This window comes from Miniopterus natalensis, chromosome 3 (assembly GCF_054644295.1).
Source record: "Miniopterus natalensis isolate mMinNat1 chromosome 3, mMinNat1.hap1, whole genome shotgun sequence".
NCBI lineage: Eukaryota > Metazoa > Chordata > Mammalia > Chiroptera > Miniopteridae > Miniopterus > Miniopterus natalensis.
This window is the reverse complement of record NC_142083.1, coordinates 72,864,950-72,882,532: the sequence shown is the minus strand read 5'-3', so window position 1 is coordinate 72,882,532 and position 17,583 is coordinate 72,864,950. Positions and strand designations below refer to the sequence as shown.

Below are 17,583 nucleotides of genomic sequence, written 5' to 3'. Positions count from 1 at the left end.
TTCAGTGCTGGGAAGCATCTTAATAGCTGATACCCAGCATGACTGCCGGGCATTACCTCATTCAGTCCTTACCACCCAGTATCGTGAGGATGGCAGCAGGGACACTGGGGCTTAGCACAGTCACATGGGCTCCCTGCAAGCCTGGCCATAGTGCCTGTCCTGCCCCAGCACCCCCCCCTGAGGGGCGCTCTGCCTCGTGAATAACAGCATCCTTTGCATGTGGGCCTGAGAAGTCAATGACTGGGTGCCAAGCAGGTAGTTTGACCTGACATCAGAATGAGGGATTTAGTGGCAGAGATGGAACCAAGCCTGACTCCCAGTGACCTTTACCACAGCCCCTGGGCTTGACCATGCTGGAGGTCATAGCCCTGAGCACCCCAGGGGTGATACCACAGCTGCCAGCATCTGCAGCTCACCCTGGCCTGCAGAAACCTCCTTATTACTTAGGTTAAAAGAGAAAAACCATGATTATATAAATAGATAACTAAAAAGTATGTGACTAAACAAAATCCTCTGAATAAAATGAAAATGAGAATGAGGAAAAAGTCTTAAAAAGTGAGCATTTACCAGAAACCAACTGTAGACATCAAATAGAGTAATTAAATTTAAAGCCCAGAATCAGCGTGGAACGCGCGACCACTTTTCTAGGAATCTGACTACTGAATACAGGAAAGACAAGGCTAGAGTGGGGAAGGAACCATTTGGGGGAAGGCTCTTGGGTATAAGGATCAATTTTGCTGCCAAGCAAAAATAAGCTACCTATGTCCATGCACAAACTAACCTCTTCCAAACGGGTGAGCATGTCTACAATTGTATTTTTATTACGTCCACGTTTTGAAGCAGTTCATGACCAGCAGAGTGCTTTGGGGAATTTTTTTTACAATAAATGAAAGTATTTGTTTAAGAAAAAGGCACGTGTTCCTTCAAATAGGTAAGAAAGCTTCCTATCCCCTCCCCTCCACCTCCCCTGTGGGGACCCGAACTGGTACCCTAGAAACATTCAGCAACGCCAGGCTTAGCTTCCTTAGCCCCTCCCCCAGCAGCTGGGATGAGGCCAACATTCTCCTCACAAGTCATTTGATCTTGAGGTCCTTCAAGGCTGATTCCAAGCTCTGGAAGGAGATGAGCAGAACAGGCTGGTTCTCAGCTGTCCAGCAGACATCCTACCCACCCCCACCTCTGCCCCTGCCCCAGGCAAGCAGAGGACAGAAAACTTGGTCTTTACGGTGCAGCAGAACTAGGTTTGAATCCCAGCCCTTAAAGAGAGGTGCCTCAGAGCGTGCCAAGGCCCAGGAGTCAAGGGGCTGCCTCTTGTCCGCCCCCCCCCCCCCCCCATTCCAACGAAGTGCCTTTCTCCTGCAGAAATGAACGGGGCAGCCAGGGGAAAGGGGGGAGGAAGGGCCCCTGGGAGTCTGGTGGGAAGCCGGGGTGGGGGGAACCTCACCTTCACATCCCAGATGCTCATGCCACCGTCCATGCCAGTAGTGCAGAACTGTGAGCATTTGGCTTTGCCCCCGCTGAGCACTGAGATCTGGCTGCAAAGAGGATGAGGGCTTTAGGGATCCCAGCCTGTGCTTGAGCCGGACTCAAGACCACCCTGCCCTCCAGGAGTTCCAGGGAGTGCTGACTTCAGTGAGAAGTGCTAGGGTGTGCTTCGCAGGGACAGCCTGGGAGGCAGGCTGTGCAGGATCACAGAAAGGGGGGCTTGAGTGCTTTAGGAACAGCAGTAGTGTGCAAGGTGCAAAAGGGCAGCCCAGGCAACTGGAACAAGACACAAAGGCCTGGGCAGGGCATGAAGGATGTGTGTGGGGGATGTGTGTTGTGACCATAGGATGGCAGAATGGGAAAAAGTAAAAGATGGGGCTGGGAGATCAAGGAACTAGTTCTGAAGAGCTCTGAAAGCTGGGCAAAGGTGTTTGGCTGAAGACAACACTGGACTCTATCAGAAAGTCTGGCCACAATTCCTTATTTGCCAGGGGGTGGACACCTGTGGCTGGTAGGATTTGGAAGGTCTTCCCCCTCACCCCACCCTAGTTCCTCAAGGAGGCTGTAGCCAGACCCTTAGTTCTGCCACCAGTTAACCAATTTCTAGCACTAGGCAAGCTTCAGCTGTGGCCCCGCCCATAAGACTGCTAGTCACTGCCTGGTCACCCCAGAGAAACACAGGCCCCATCCCTATGATGGTCCCCACACAACTACATCCTACAAATGCAGAGAGAGGTTGACTGCTCTGTCCCCGCCTGATATTTTACGTAACCTAAAGAGCGATCTGGCCGCCAGACTCGGGGATCGCACCTCTACGCTGGGGGATGAATCTAGATGGGCTGCTCCCAGGCCCACCTGTCCTGCCCCTCTTGCCCCGCCCTCATCTGCCTCCTTTTATGCACAGCGAATCCAGACCCCGCCCCAGGCCCACCTCGGCCCGCCTGTGGTCCCCTTCACCCCCTTCAGGCCCGCCCTCACCTGACGCTGTTCTTATGCAGCGAGTCTAGACCCGCCCCGCCAGCCACGCCGACCTCGGAGCTCGCCTTCTTGTCGAGATTCTGGAAGCGCTCGCGGGCTGTCAAGCCGCGCTGTGAGCTTTGCTTGGGCACGTCCAGCCGCCCACCGAAGCTCAGAGTCCCTGCAGCACCGTCGTAGGTAAAAAGCACCGGGAAGCAGTCGTGGCCCTGAGGTGGGGGTGGGGTGCTATTTGAGCACAGGTCAAGGGCAGGAACAGCGCCCCCATTTTCCGCATGGGAAAACAGGCTGGAGACAAGGTGTGCCGCTGAAGGGCATTGGGCCATAAGTCGGGTGGCTCCAGAGGCTGGATGGACTTGGGTGGAGGAGCTATAGGGAAGCTAATGCCAGCTTGGGGACACAGGTAGAGGGACCAGATGTTGGGGGTGAGCATATAGGGGCAGCTCCTACCCCAATAGAGCCAGCATCTAGATGAGAAAGCTTGTCTGGGACTCCTTTGGGAGCCCAGGAGCCTTCTGTCCTAATCAGGTTACACCTGCTCTGGGAGAGACCCCACAGTGGTAACTTCTCTATACCGAGCAGGCTTGGTCTCCCTCTGGGACCTCCATTATGTTTGCTGGGGGGTGGAAAAGAACTTGACAGGTGGACAGAAGGGAGGGAGGGAGAGCAGTAGTGCCCTCTGGACATAAGGTAGAACTACACTACCCCCCCCCCCCCCCCCCCGGCCCCCACTCTGAGTTAGGTGTGGCCCTGTCATTTCTACTTGCCAATAAAATAGGCAGGGATGTTAGGATCCATCCAGGGCATGATGTCCCCCTCCCCCTTCTCCCTCCATGGCAGTTGGGGGAGCATGCTGGTGACAAAGCCTCCATGTGCACTGAGCAGAGCCCCCTTCACAACACCCACACTGGACACAAAGTGAGCAAGAAATAAATATCCCCTGCAGTTGGGGATTTTTTGTTACCGCACCATAATGCAACCTATTCTGATTAATATAGATATATGGATGAAACGATGGATGGATGGATGAAAGAAAGGAAAGAAGGGAGGAATGGGGGAAGGCAGGGAGTGAGTAAGGGAAGGAGGGAACAAGTGGATATAACTGCTTGGGCATCTCTGGACTCTCTGGGAGACCTGCTTTAATGGGCCACTGCTCCCCTCCTTCCCTCCTTCCTTACCGCAGCCACCAGACTGTTTTCTGTGATGAAGGTCACGGCCAGCAGTGGCAGCGTTTCAGAGGCCAGAGTCGCGACTCTGAGTGAGAGAGAGACGTCAGCCACACTAGCCCCCTCCCGCTCTATGCCTTGGTTGTTTTCCCCTTGGGTAGCTAGTACTCACGCCATCTTCTTGTCAGCATCGGCCAGACACACTGTGCTGTCATGGCTGACCCAGGCCACGCGGCTGCCACTGGCTGAAAAACAGACACCATGCACCCAGCCGCAGCTACTGCTAGACTCAAACATCAGCTCCCCAAAGGGCATCTTGGAACCCCATGGGGTGGGTGCTGGTCGCTCCTCCACTTCCTTTATGTAGGCTGAGAAGATCCTGCCCCCAGAGGGAAAAAAACCCCCAAAAAACAAGGGTCACTGGGGGTCTGAGAGGGGCTCCAACAAGAGACTCCCTTTCTCAAACCAGCCTGGTAAGGTCAGAGCAACTGGCTAGGAGCTCATGACCTGCACCTTAACACACAGTCCAGTCTGGGCCCCAGTGCCATCTTGGGGCAATGGAGTAGGGCCAGGAGGTCTCCAGCTGAGTCCTGTGAACTCCAGGGGCCCTTGGGGTCCTTACCTAAGGACTGACCGCCCATTGGTGACACACCACCAGGAGGCGTCCTTGTCCTTACCATGCTGGCCACTACTCCACAGCCAGCCCCTAGGATGCCCCGCCTCCCTCTTACTCTGCACCTTGAGCCAGTCCTGCCCCTTGTCCTGCCAGCTCTCCCCTGCACACTGCTACTCTCTCACATGTTCATTCTCTTCTCAGGAGCGTGAGGTCACCTGACAGATGAGGGAATCAACAAACCAGCTGTCTACTGACCAATGCGGCCTCATCAGGACATCATCCTCCCTGTGCCCGGAGTCTCCAAAGGGACCTCTGGAGCCTGCTGGAGCCTCATTTCCCAGGTGGAGATTCAGAGACCCAGGCCATCTGTCTGGAGCTGGGAGCTAGAGGCCTTGGGAGACTCAGGGCTGCTAAACCCAGAAATAAAAACCAGCCTATGGCTACTGGAGACTGTACATTCCAGACCTTAAGATAATGAGGCAGGGTTTGTCCCAGCTTATCAGTCATTTATTCCTTAGTGTGAAAAAGTACACCCACTCATTTCCCTCAGACAGATGCCAGGAAACTGAAGAGGTGAGAGTTTCTAATGAGGCAGGAGAGGAAGGCCTAGGAAAGGAACCTGCTGACATTAAGGTAGGAAGAGGCTAAGATTCTCTGTGCATTGGAGACAGGACTCAATGATGATCCTTAAAAGAGCAAAACCTCACAGATGCTCAGCTCAGGCCCCAGGTCACCCTGCTGGCAGCAGAGCTGGTCTACAGCTGGTCTGGAAGGCAGGGTGTGGGGCTCCCAGGATGGGGCTCCCTTCTACTCTCCAATCCCTGTCCCTGCATTGATGTCAGTGCCCCACCCTCTCACCGGCACTTGAAGTCACAGGAGCCTGCGGCCAGGAGCACGTTGTTGGGGTGCCAGTCCAGGCTGAGGACAGTGGAGCGAATGGGCTTCTTGATGTGCTTGCACACCCACCTGGATACAGCAGTTAAGACAGGTAGGGGGGAGAGAGGGACAGATAGGTGGGTAACCCACTGACCTCAAAGCCCGGGCCCTCAGTGCCTCAGGAACTCGAGGCTCCCACTGGGCCCTGCAGACCACTGAGGTCCCAGAAAAGAGAGGTCTGGGAATTGTCAGCCGGTGGGCCTGTCAGGGCCAGGTTCAGGCCAGTAAATGTGTGGGAACTCTATCCCTGGTCTCCTTTAAACCTCATGGCAACCCTGGGCAGGCTCAGCTGAGCTGCCAATTGGCTAGAGTGGGATTTGAACTTGGGCCTCCCAGACTCCAGCCTGAGCTCCTGCCTGCCTCAGGGGCTTACTATGCTCATCTGTGAAGTACGAACAACAACAGATGCCTAGTCCAGGGGACTGTGGGGAAATCAATGCAAATACGTGTGCAGTGCTTAATGCAATGACCACAGGGGTGGCCTGGTGTGGGTTGTCCCCTTGTAACTGAGACAGGGCTGTGGGAGCATCCAGTGGTGTGCAGAGCCCCTCATCTCACCTATGAGGTCCAGAGAGGTCACACTTCCCCAGGGGGTATGAATGGCGGGGGGGACGACAAACAACACCCCATCGGGTGCTTTCTGGGATCCTCTAGTCCCACCATCTGTTAGTCTGCAGCCCTGGGTACCTCCCAGCACACTCAGATCCCACCCAGGCACCCACCAGTCATTTTCCTGCTCGAAATAGCAGATGGAGATGACACGGGAGCCACTGCCCACAGCGAACTTGTTCTCGTTGGGGGCCCAGCGCACACAGCGAGCAGCCCGGTTGATCCGCAGGATGACGAGTGTGGGCTTCCATGTGCGGCCCTTCAGTGTCCACACATACGCATTGCGGTCTGTGCCGCAGGTCACGATGCGGTTACTCTCAGGGGCCCAGTCAATGCCTGTGGGGTGGGGAGGGGACACTAGGTTGAAGCCAACTAAGCAGAGGTGGATGACTCTACAGTGTTCATATAGGAGGGGCTCAGAGGTCACAATCTGAATGAAAGCTGCTCCACGGGGTTCTAGTAGAGCTTATTGGGGGTGTTACAGCTCCTACAACTATCACCAAACATGCTGGAAGGCCAAGTCAAGAGACAGAAAAGACATGGGTCCTTGGTAATGCTAAGCTGCTAGATCAAACCTTTCCTGAAGCCTATAAACTCTGAGTTTTACAGTAACACAAACCAACATAACTTTATAACTTAAGCCACTTTGAATCAGGGTTGTGTTACTAACTTACAACCCAAACTATCCTACCAACACAGTGAGTGGGTGGATGGCCTTGGTTGGCCATGTCAACCCACTGCCTCCTTTCAGGAGGGTGGTCCCAGTGAGCCTGACTCACCTGTCACTTGCCCATTGTGCTCCTTGAGCTCGTGCACCTTGACCCACTTGGCTCCACTCTTCTCATAGATGTGCACCTCATGGTTGTTGGGGCAGATGGCGATCTCTGAAGGAAAGATGAGGGTGTGGGGAGTCAGAGGATGTATGCATACCCAAATTCCCTGCTGCCCTCACAACTCCCCTCTACCAGGAATACCCTTCACAGACCACCTGGGCAATACCTTGTCTTTTGAAACTTGTACTCCTCTGCCTCAGGGGGCCCCCTAAAGCCCCTCAGGCCCTGCAGGGCCCTTCTTGTGATATCTCCCCAGGGACTGGCCACCCCAGACGTCCCCACAACAGTCTCATGACTGGGAGCTTCTCCCAGTCTCCTACTACTGCCCTCTACTCTCAACTCCAGCCATGGTCTTTGCTGTTCCACCTCAGGGCCTCTGCACCTGCCCCTCCCTCCCCTCCTTTAGGTAGTGTACAAATGCCACCTCCTTTGAAAAGCCTTCCCAGGCCACCTTTTCTAAACCAGCACCTCTGCCTCTACTGCTTTCCCTTACCCTGTGTGTTGTTCTTCATAGCTCATCTCATTACCTGCCATTGCTGGTTATGTCTTCAGTTCTCACCCCCAGCTTGGGAGCCCCTGCACCTACAGCCCGCCTGCACCAGGTCCTGCTTGCACCTCTACCCCTCAATGCCCACCTGAATGGCTGCCCCTGCTTGTCCCAGAGCAGTTCATCCTTCCCTCCTAAACACCCAGGACCAGGGGTGAAAGAGGGGGACAGTTGGCCCTCACAGAGCTCACAGTCCAGGGTGCCTGGCTGCTTTTATGCCGACATGTGTTCTGGGGGACTCACGCGTGCGGTCCTTGTTCCAGGCGTGGCAGCTGATGGGCTCCACCAGGAAGCTGTGGTAGGCCATGGCTTCTCAGCTCCTGTGTGCAAGAGGGGGAGAACCTAAGTCAGCTCTGCCCCTGCCCCAGATCAGGCCCCACTGACCTCACGGGAGGGCAGTGGGGGCTACCCTGCCTCCCAGCTCTGACCTGGTACCCTGCTTCTCTCTTTGGGCTTCAGTTTCCCTTGTAAAATGACAGCTCTAATGGGATGTCTTTGAGGCTCCAGAGAACAAAAAAAAGATGGGGTGGGGAGTGGGGGTTACAGGAGTGTTGGTGAAGCTGCTACTGTGAGTGGGGTGTGCTGGGACCCTGTGCCAAGCAGGTCATCATCCATCATCTGTGCCTCAGTTTTCTCATAGATAGAGCTTGCCACCAGAACAAGGTGAGAGTGAAAGGAAATGGGGTGAAGATGAAATGGAACAAAACTGAGAGTAGCCCGGCCGGAGTGGCTCAGCGGTTGAGCATCGACCTAGGATCCAGGAGATCTAGATTTGATTCCCGGTCAGGGCACATGCCTGGGTTGCAGTCTCCATCTCCAGTAGGGGGCGTGCAGGAGGCAGCCAGTCATGACTCATCATTGATATTTCTGTCTCTCTCCCTCTCCCTTCCTCTTTCTGAAATCAATAAAGACATTAAAAAATTAAAAACAAAACATCAGCCCCCCCCCCCATACCCAGCCTCCTCCCACCCGCTGGCTGAGCTGCAGTGGAGCCCACTGGGCCTGAGAAGTGGTGGGCTCCACACCTAGGAGGATCACCCACAGCCTCCCTTTGCCCTCCCAGCTCTGCTCATTTCTGCCCTGGAATTGCTAGCTCCTCCCAGCAACTGCCCTCTCTGGCCACCCTCTCCTTCCTGGCTGTGGCTGTGGGTGAGGCCTGCCTGCCTGCCTGTCCTTCATGCTGAGCTTACTGCTCTCAGTCATCTCTGTGCCTGGAGCATGCAGAACTCCTGGCCTTCACACGTTATTCTCTTTTCAGGGGGATGTGCCTGATGTCCCTTTAGGCCAGTTCTGTCCACGTTTCATACCTGCATGCCATGCCATTCTCCAGCCATTCAATGCCCACCTCTGTTCTATTAGGCAAAGTCCTACTCACCCATAAAGACCAAAGTGAGCATCACTTCCTCAGCAGCTCAGGCTCAGGCCACACATGCTAATGCATGTTCAGTCTCGCACACACACAAACACACTGCTCCCACACGTGTGTTCAGCCTTGCACACACATGAGCACACAGTTCCCACAATAGCTGCCTCCCCAGCATGCCTATCTCCTTATAAGGCCTCTTTGTGTATGGCAAGGCCCCGGAAGTGGCGCTGGAACTGTCAGCCTAGGTCAGCAGGCCTGAGGGGGATTTCCCCCAAGCTTCCTGTGCATCTGGACTAGGCCAGTGTTGGCATCCAGTTTTGCTGGGGCAGGGTGTCATCACTGTCTACACCACATATGACGACTCAGGGGTGGGAGCACCAGACTTGTCTGACTGCTAAACTGTGCTAATCTGCCCACCCCCATTTTTCAAGGTCACTAACAGGGCAGGACAGGGCTAAGGCCAGAGCCCACTTTCAAACCCCTAGAATCCAGCTGAGGCCAACCACTCCCAACCCCTTCAGTTCCAGGGAGCCCAGAAGGAAGCAGCTCTGTTGCTGCAGCCTGGGGTGAAGGTGGGGGTCCCTGGATCCCAGGTGAGGCTCAGAACTGGTCGGCAGAACCCAACTTTCCAGCTCCAACTGTCACAGGTTCACCATGTGGCCAGGCATTTCTGTCCCTTGCAAGGTCTTGGTAAGAGTGTGCAGATATGTAAAGCCTGTCTAGCATGATGTTCCAGAGTTCCAGGCTGTGCAGATGGAGAGGCTGGGTCAGCTGAGGACAATGGTCCCCCTACTAGCAAGCCCTGTCTCCCTGAGAGGACTTGGGGAGCTCTGACTATTTTTTCCTGAGCCCCAAAGGTTCTCAGATGAGAAAGGGAGGGGCTGGTAAAGACAGTCACATGAGCAATGGGACAGGCAGGGGAAGGAGGTTCAGAATATACCTATCAGCAGTCACACTTTAGCATGACTTCAGACAGAACACTTCCTAGTCCACTGAACCAACACCTTAAAGTGGGCAGGGGGTACAGATGAAGGGAGAGGGAGAGGGGAAGATGTATTTCCCTTTTTTCTTAACTTTTTCACAACTTCTGCAAAGCAACTGAAACCAGCAAGGTCCTCAGCAATGACTCCCAACCCCCAAAGGAGGAAGTGAGAGCCCAGAGAGAGGAGGGACTTCTCTAGCCACTGTGGCCTCAGGTCTGTAGCCTCTTAGCTTAGGAATCATTAGATTGTCCCTGGGGTCAGACCCAGGGAAGCAGCCTTGGGAACTTTGACTTAATCATTCCCAGGAAAACCTGTACTCTCTGCCAGCCAACCTCCTGCTGAGGAAAATGCTGTCAGGGCTGCTTTGCCCAAGTGTGTTGCCTCAGGGGTGATTTCTGGTGGAGACAAAGGCAGGCTGAGGCTGTGGCCTCTGGGACACCCACCCACTTATCACCATGGCTCTATAAGCCAGTACCCTGTGGGCCCATTTGACTGTAAAGACAGACAGAGGAGGGGTCCCTGAGGATAGCATTGGGATTTGCAGTCCATACCCAGTGCTCTGTGCCCTCTCACCTCTGAAATGAGTGAGGCTGGGGGAACATGGGCCAAATCCTGAGAAGCTCCCTGCTCTGCCCCAGCCTGGAGCCAGAACCTCTTTGTGGTCCCAGCAGCACTTCTCCCACATCCACACACAGTGAATGCTCAGTATGGATGTACCCAGGAGCACCCATGGCTGGCAGTGTGAGGGCAGAGAAGAGTGACATGGGGGCTAGGAGAGGGTATGCGTCTCCAGGGTGGGGTATGGGTTTCCATCCAGGGGGTGCCAAAGACCATGCACTGGGGCGTGGACATAATGCCCATGGGGGCAGGGGTATTTGTTCACTGATGTATCCCTAGAAGCAATTAGAGTACCTGACAAATAATAGATGCTCAATAAATATTTCTTGAATGTGGTTGAATGGATGAATCATACTTTCACGTCTGTCTTAGGGGGTGGTCTATAAGGGATATGCCATATTACTTCAGTGGGATATGTATTCAATTTGTAAATATTTACTGGAGAGCATGTGCTCACATTTTTTTCCTGATAGGGTCAATGATCAGAAAACGAGGCAAAAAGCTTGGAAACTTGCAATTTAGAAAGTCCACTGAGGATATGGGAGAGTCCTCTCTAAAGCAAAGCAAGCCAGGTGAAGCTTCAGGCTGCCCTGCCAAGGGTCTCAGGCCTCAGGGCTCCTTCCTTACAGTGCTGGGTTCAAATTCTGAGTCTGTCCATACTGGTTAGGTGCCCCCAGCCAAAGCTTTCCTCACAACTCCATCCAGAAAAGGCTGGGGCTGAACAAGGCATCCACTGTAGGTTTTTTCTTACTTTCCAGAGAAGCTCTGCCAGCCTTCCCTGAATCCAGACATTCGGCTGTATTTGTGGCTAATCCAGGCAGGAGCTGCCTGGAGCAAGGATCTCTGCTTTACAGGCGCTTAGGGAAGTCCCCACCCAGCTCAGAGGTTGGCTGAAGACTGCTGCCAGCAAGCCATTTTGCAGCATGCTAAGCAATTACTCAACTTCCTGTTATGTGTGGAACAGCCCTTGCCACCCGAGACAGACCAGCCAACCCCTTCTCCCCTACTCTGCTCTTGAAGTCTTAAAAACCAAGCAAAGTCAAGAAACACAAATGAAAACAATCATAAGGCATCATAAAGCCCCAGTTAAAGTAACTCAAACAAAACAAAAAGTACATAAAACCCAATGCTGGTAGGGCTGTAGAGAAATTCTCATCTGTTGCTAATTTGTTCAGTCTTTCTGAAGAGCGATGTGATAACGCTCAATTCAACAGCTAGGTAGGAACAAACTGAACAGAGTAACATGAACAGGAAATTAAGATCGTTAACACTCTTGGGTGACATAAATTCATTTTGGTGCTAAGAAAATAGTTACTGACTTATTTTTTTAAAAAAAGCAAACATATTCATAATGACCCTCTTTGTAATGGGGACAGGGTAGAAAAATCCAGATGACTACCGATACGGAAAGAGTACATGTGATATTAACATGGGATTCTATTTAACTATTACTAACAGACGTGTAATAGAACTAACCTTACTTGGCATCTCGAAATGCCCAGGATTTTGTCACACATTCTATTCTCTCTTCTAAACCAAGCCTAAGAAGTTTTTGGTGTTTTGGGTTTTTTTTTTAACCTTCATTTTGTACAGAAGGAAATTGAAACTCAGACAAAAGCCAAGATGTGCTCAAAGTCACACAGCTCTTAAAAGGTCACAGCAGATTCTGACCCTAAATCTCAGCGGTTAGGTACACTGGGACAGACGCTTTGATAAACGTGGGCAGGCCTTATAATGGCAACAAAAGCAGCAGCACACATTTACACTGTGTGCGCGCCTGGCACACTGCCAAGCGCCTTACACACATGACCATATTTATGCCTCAGGCTTGAAAGGTCCCCATTTTCCAGATAAGGCAAGTTGTGGCCCAGAGAAGTTCGGTGGCTTGCTAAAGTCATCAGCTAGTGAAGGGAGAGGCTGGCACTCTTATCTTGGTCCCTGTGACCTCACAGGCAATAGGTGCCCTTAACCACTGGGTAGCACCGACCCCCAGGCAGGAGGAGCCTGGAGAGAGCCTGGAATAACCTGGGGGAGAGCCTCCAGCTCTCCTGCTGCTTCACACTAGTTATTGCCTTATTACTGTCACTGCCCCGGGTCCCCACCCTGCCTCTCCTGGGAGGCCTGGCTGTCCACCCCGCAGCTGGCGAAGGAGGGGCCCGAACAGGTTCGCTGGGGTCTGCCTCGGCCAGTGAGGGACCCCTACCCCTTAGACCTGGCCCTGGGGGCAGGGCACTGGCTTGGGGAGGGGGCGCCGGGCGGCGGGAGGGGCCTGGCGGGGACGCCAGCTCATTTCCCGCTGGAGCAACCCGGAAGGCTGGAGGATGGGGGAGTGACTGGGCGTGGGTTCCTCGCCGACCGAAATAACGGGGGACACAGACCGTGGGGCAACGTCGGGGAGGTGGGGAAGCGGGGGAGGGGCAGGAGCGGGCGCGCCGGCCGGGGCTCGGCCACCCCGAGGACGCCGGGTGCGGAGAGCCCTGCGTCGCCCACCCCTGGCCCGGCCCGCACCGCGCAATCCCGCCTCCTACCCCCTCACCACGGGGCGCCCCTTCACCTTCGGGTGCCCCCACATCTCCTGGCAGGTCCCACCCTCACCTCCAGGCACCCCTTCCCCGCGCCCCCTCATCCCCGCGTCCCCTCAAGCGCCCCTAACCTCCAGGCCCCCCCATCTAGGGGTCGCCAACCCCGCGCACCCCCTCACCTCGGGACTCCCGGCCGCGGACTCTGGGCAGTCGACGCGCCGAACCGGCTCTGGGACCCGCAGCCACTTCCTCGTGGGCGGGGGGCGGGGCCTGGCTGCCTCCGCTCCGAGGGGACGGGGCGGACCCGGGCGGCCGTCCCGAGGTCAAAGGCCCCGCCCACCTCTCTGGATTTCGGGGCTGCACCGACCCAGGGAACCCAGAAATTGTCTGCGACCGCCCATCACCAGTTTATGAATGGAGAAACTGAGGCTCAGAGAGGGGTGAGCAGCGAGCTGGCGGGAACCCGCGTCTGGCAGGGTGCGTGTCCCCCCCACCCCACCAAGAGCGGGGCGGGCCCTGGGTTCACACACTGGTGACCCAGGAACTTAGGGAGCCTCTGCAGGCCTCCGTCCCCAGTTCGCGGGTACCGCCCCTCCCTTCACCAGCTGATACCCGCTGAGCGCCAAACGTGCAGCAGGGCGTCGCCGGGGGGGGGGGGGGGGGGGGGGCGGGGCTGGCCCGCGCTGGCGCCCCGGCTGACTGGCTGGCCCAGGCTTTCAGCGCTGACTTGCACCGCTGTCCGCCGCAGTGGGCTTCACGTCTTTTGGGGCCACCTGAATTTGGGTCTTAGGCTAGGTGGTCCCCAGGAGTGTTTCCATTTCTTCACTTTGTCTCATCAACAGAGATGTGGACAGGTGGCCTAACAGATGGAGGAGACCCTGGTGAAAACCCCGCACCCCTCTCAATTCAGGCCTCTCTCCCCAGGACTTAATCATTTCACCCTCGGAGGAGCCGGGCAGCAAGCAGCAGCAGCTGGGGGGTGGGGGTGGGTCTTCATAGTTTCAGGAGGTCCCTGGCTAAGACTACCACTCTTCCAGATCTAGGGGCTTTGACAGGTGCCGTTCTTTTTGCCTAGAACACTTTTCACCGTGTCCTCACCTGACCAACTTCAGTTTATTTTGCAGGCGTGGCTGAGCATCTTCTTAGATCACCTTGACCCTGACCCCCACCCCATTAGAAGTGCCCACTGGACTCCCAACAGGGTCCTGTGCTTACCAGTCCCAGCCCCTATTGCATTGAATTCCACCCCTGCAGGATTAAACGTGTCTAAACATGGAGTACCTCCAGGAGCAAGCACAGAGTGAGCGCTCCGTAAACTTTAGCTAAGATTTTTAAGACCCTGAGCCTTCCTGGCTCTGAGGAGACACTGAGGGGCAGTTACCAGGGCTCCCCATCTAGCCTTGTCAAATCCCAGTGATGGCTTTAGTCTAACCAGAAAAAAAGTTTCAGACGGTCTGTACCAGCAACCCCTTTCCCGTGGGGGCAAGTGCAGTTGTGAGGGGATACCATGGGGTACCTATTGCATCTCTGGCTTCCATTCCACCCCTCCACAGCTTTGTATACGCCCAGGAAATTACCCTGAGACTGACAGCCACCTCTGGTGTGGCCCCTGAGTGCTCTAAGTCAATCAGCTCCTGGCATTCCCTGTCCTGCACTCCTGACCTTAAATGGCCAGGTCAAAGCAAAGCCCAGGACTGGGTAACGATGGAGGGGAAAGAACCCGTTCTGGCCGAGCTGCACGAATCTGAACACAAAAGTAGAACAGTCACAAAGGAAGCCAGATGACCCAGTTAGAGCTCAGGTGGCAAGACTCCCAGAGAAATGACCAGAGCCCTGGTCAACCTCTGACTGGTCAGCCTGAGCCAACTTGCTCCACCTGGAGGTTTCAGATACACGAGCCAAAGAGTCCGCTTTATTTTTAAACTGGCTTGAGTTGCGTTTTTCTGTTACTCATCGCTGAAAGCATCCTGACACATATGCATACCTGGAACTCCCTTTTCCTCCTTGTGAAGAGCAAACTGAGGCAGCCCAATTTGATGAAAGGAAAACTCAGAAGCTTCGTGCAAGCGGGAGCCCTGCTTGTATTGCTCACTCTGCTCTCCTTGGTGCTAGAACAGCACCTGGCATGTAGGAGGCACTCAGTGCACATCTGTCGAATGAGGGAATGAATGAACGAACAAGTGACGGCAGAAAATCGAACCCCATCCTGGCTCCTGCCGCTTCACTTGTAGTGCAACTTCAGGCAGTCACGCCCCTTCAGCACCTCGGTTTCTGCGTCCGTAGGGAGGCTGACTCAGAGCGTGCACTGCTGCCCCCTCCCAGGCCTGCAGTCTCTGTGAGAGGGAGGACCCGAGGGCTTGGAAAGCACCGCTCGGAAGGGGAAGTGGCAGGGGTGTCATCTGAAATGGCTCCCTTGGAGGCAAAGTTTTCTAAGCCTAAGAAGTGAAGCCACTTCTAGGGTGAGGGGTGCCTGGGGGTGGAAGTTTCATTTGTAGTTCTGAGAACTCAAGAGCTCTCTGTTCTTCCTGGAACCCGCCTTCCCCTGTGGTGCCCTGGGAAGAAGATGCTCCACTCCCCCTTCTTTTCTGCCTTCTCAGGTATCCAAGGAATGCAGCTACACACCCAGGCTTCAGGGAAGGCTGACTTGGAGGAGGGCAGTCAGGGGTTGGTGCAATGTGTCCAGGTCATCAGAGTTCTTTGACTTTCTGCTCTTTCCTCAATGCACTGGCCTTATTGCCTCCTGGTCATGAGAGGAGCCATGCTCCAGACATCTGGACTCAGGACATGGTGGGCTGGCCAAGGCAGTGGGACACCAGGGGCAAAATCCTTTCCCAGAAGAGCCCAGCATGTTCTCTTGTCTCAATGTGTGCCCACCCCTGAATGCAGACCATGGGTCTCTCTCCCTGAGATCGACAGATTGCCCACTGATCCCTGTGAGCAGGAGGGAAGAAGGGAAACCCTACACCTCCTTCCCCAGGCCACATGTACATGTCAGGTGGCCGAAGCCTGGGAGGGCAGATGTCCACTACGGCTGAGGCTCAGAACACATTCAGCATTCCACATCCCCAGCCTTGCTCTAGGGGGCAGGCCTTCTGATAGGGCGGGTACCCTCTTGTGCACTCCCTTCCAAGCCACTCAGTTTTATGTGGCAGTTCAAATAAAACCCCACAAGGTTCATCAGAGGGGTCACCTCCCATCAGTCCCAGTGATATCACCCTGCTCCTGAGCTTGGGTGAACTGAACCAGGCTTGGTCACTACGGTACCTCGATTCCCTGCCCACGCCCAGTGGGGAGCATGATTAGCAGTTACTGGCTGGGGCTCTGGAGAGTGTCAGTTCAAATATTGGCGGTCACTCCCCCTCTGGGCTTGAGTTTTGTCATCTTTAAAATGGGTCAACAACAGCTCCAACACCACAGTCTGTTGTGAGCAGTTGCTTACCTTGGTGCCTGATAGTTAGCTATTCTTACAACAATATATCAAGGCATGGCTAAAGCCTAAATCCCTCAGGTGACTATCTACCTCAGTGGTTTTCAAACTTTTTTTGCTCAGAACCCACAGTGATACATATTGCAACCAAATACAAACCTCTATGGGTATCTAACGTAAACAATACTTACTCTTACTACATGTAATACAAAATCTGTTATTTTTTTGTTTTAGCTTTTTAAAATGCCAGTCATGACCTACTAAATTGATTTTTACAATCACTAATGGGCTCTGACCCTCAGTGTGACCATACTTCCATTCTCTGAACTGACCTAGTGTATTAGTTTCCCATTGCTGCTGTAGTAATTGCCACAAATAGGATTGCTGTAAACAACACAAATGGATTCTCTTACAGTTGTGGTCAGGAGTCCACAGTCTCAGCGGACAGGAGGTGACAGGAAAGAACTCGTTTCCTTGCCTTTCCCAGCTTATAGAGGCTTCCTGCATTCCTTGGATCCCTGGCCTTGTGACATTCCATCATCACATCTCTGACTCATCCTCCTGCCTCCCTTTCATATCTTTAATTTAATCCCATTGGAAAAGTTCACAGATTCTGGGGATTAGGATATGGACATCCACAGGTTCTTGGGATTAGGACATGAACATCTTTGGGGGGTGGGGGGGGCATTATTTTACCTACCACACTTTGCATAAATTATATACAATAACTTGTTTATAATTCATGTATTGATCTGTACTATTCCACATGGGGTAGCTTTATTGCCTCAGCTACACTGCACGCACCTGGGGGAACCCTGGACAGTCACATCATTACCTCCAGAGTTGGGCATACAAGGAAACTAAGGCACTTGTGATGACTGTTGGGCTAAACTGAAGAGTTATGACTAAGCAATTAATCTGGGTTCTGAGGCAGACCCATTTTCTAAGCATAATATTCTGGAAAGAATTACTGAATTTTTTTTGGTTAGCAAAAGCCATCATATACTATGGCAAAGTTCGTAAATTTTGTTTTTTGTTGCTGTTGTTTCTTTCATGGAATACATTGTTTCTCTAAAAACCTCTGCGCTTGCTAGCCAAGCAACATGACTTAATGAAACTAAAAAGAAATTTTTAGCTAATTCTTAATTTTTGGTCTGCTTTGGTCTTTCCTCTATGATGACAGCGTTGCTAATGCACTGGTGCAAACATGCACTCCCTCGAATTATACCCTCGGAGGCACACTATTTGGGTGGTTGCCTCTCCTGTGGGCACAGGGCCCAGACCTCGGGATCTCAGAGCAGGCTCCCATTTGGGCTTGGTTGCTTAATGGCGGTGGGCATCCCTGTGCAATATGGGAACAGTACACCCACTTTGTAAAAATACTGCAATGCTAAAAGATAGTATTCAGTAAGTGACTCTTTTGGTTGAAGAAAAACCATTTGTATTCAATTTAAGAACCTAATCACCTAAGATTTTACCTTAAAAACTAGTCTAAAGAAC

The 17,583-nt window shown here is 53.6% G+C and overlaps 1 protein-coding gene across 1 annotated transcript; it reads right to left on the bottom strand.

Annotated features, from left to right (window-relative positions):
- Window positions 1-795: 795 nt before the first annotated feature.
- ARPC1B (actin related protein 2/3 complex subunit 1B) lies at window positions 796-12,863 on the bottom strand. The gene is made up of 10 exons (XM_016217778.2): window positions 12,836-12,863; window positions 7,411-7,487; window positions 6,567-6,671; window positions 5,901-6,123; window positions 5,101-5,208; window positions 3,799-4,005; window positions 3,639-3,714; window positions 2,464-2,669; window positions 1,445-1,535; window positions 796-1,112 (listed from the first exon to the last, which is right to left on the bottom strand). Exons 2-10 carry the CDS (start codon window positions 7,472-7,474, stop codon window positions 1,074-1,076), a joined length of 1,119 nt encoding a protein of 372 aa, XP_016073264.1. The 5' UTR covers window positions 7,475-7,487; window positions 12,836-12,863; the 3' UTR covers window positions 796-1,073.
- Between the last annotated feature and the right edge of the window lie 4,720 nt (window positions 12,864-17,583).

Excerpts from the sequence above, each read along its gene's own strand:
- ARPC1B (XM_016217778.2), bottom strand. The coding sequence starts at position 7,474 with ATGGCCTACCACAGCTTCCTGGTGGAGCCCATCAGCTGCCACGCCTGG. Across the intron at positions 6,672-7,410 it reads CTGGAACAAGGACCGCACGC|AGATCGCCATCTGCCCCAAC; the intron begins GTGAGTCCCCCA and ends TCTTTCCTTCAG. Across the intron at positions 3,715-3,798 it reads GATGCTGACAAGAAGATGGC|AGTCGCGACTCTGGCCTCTG; the intron begins GTGAGTACTAGC and ends TCTCTCACTCAG.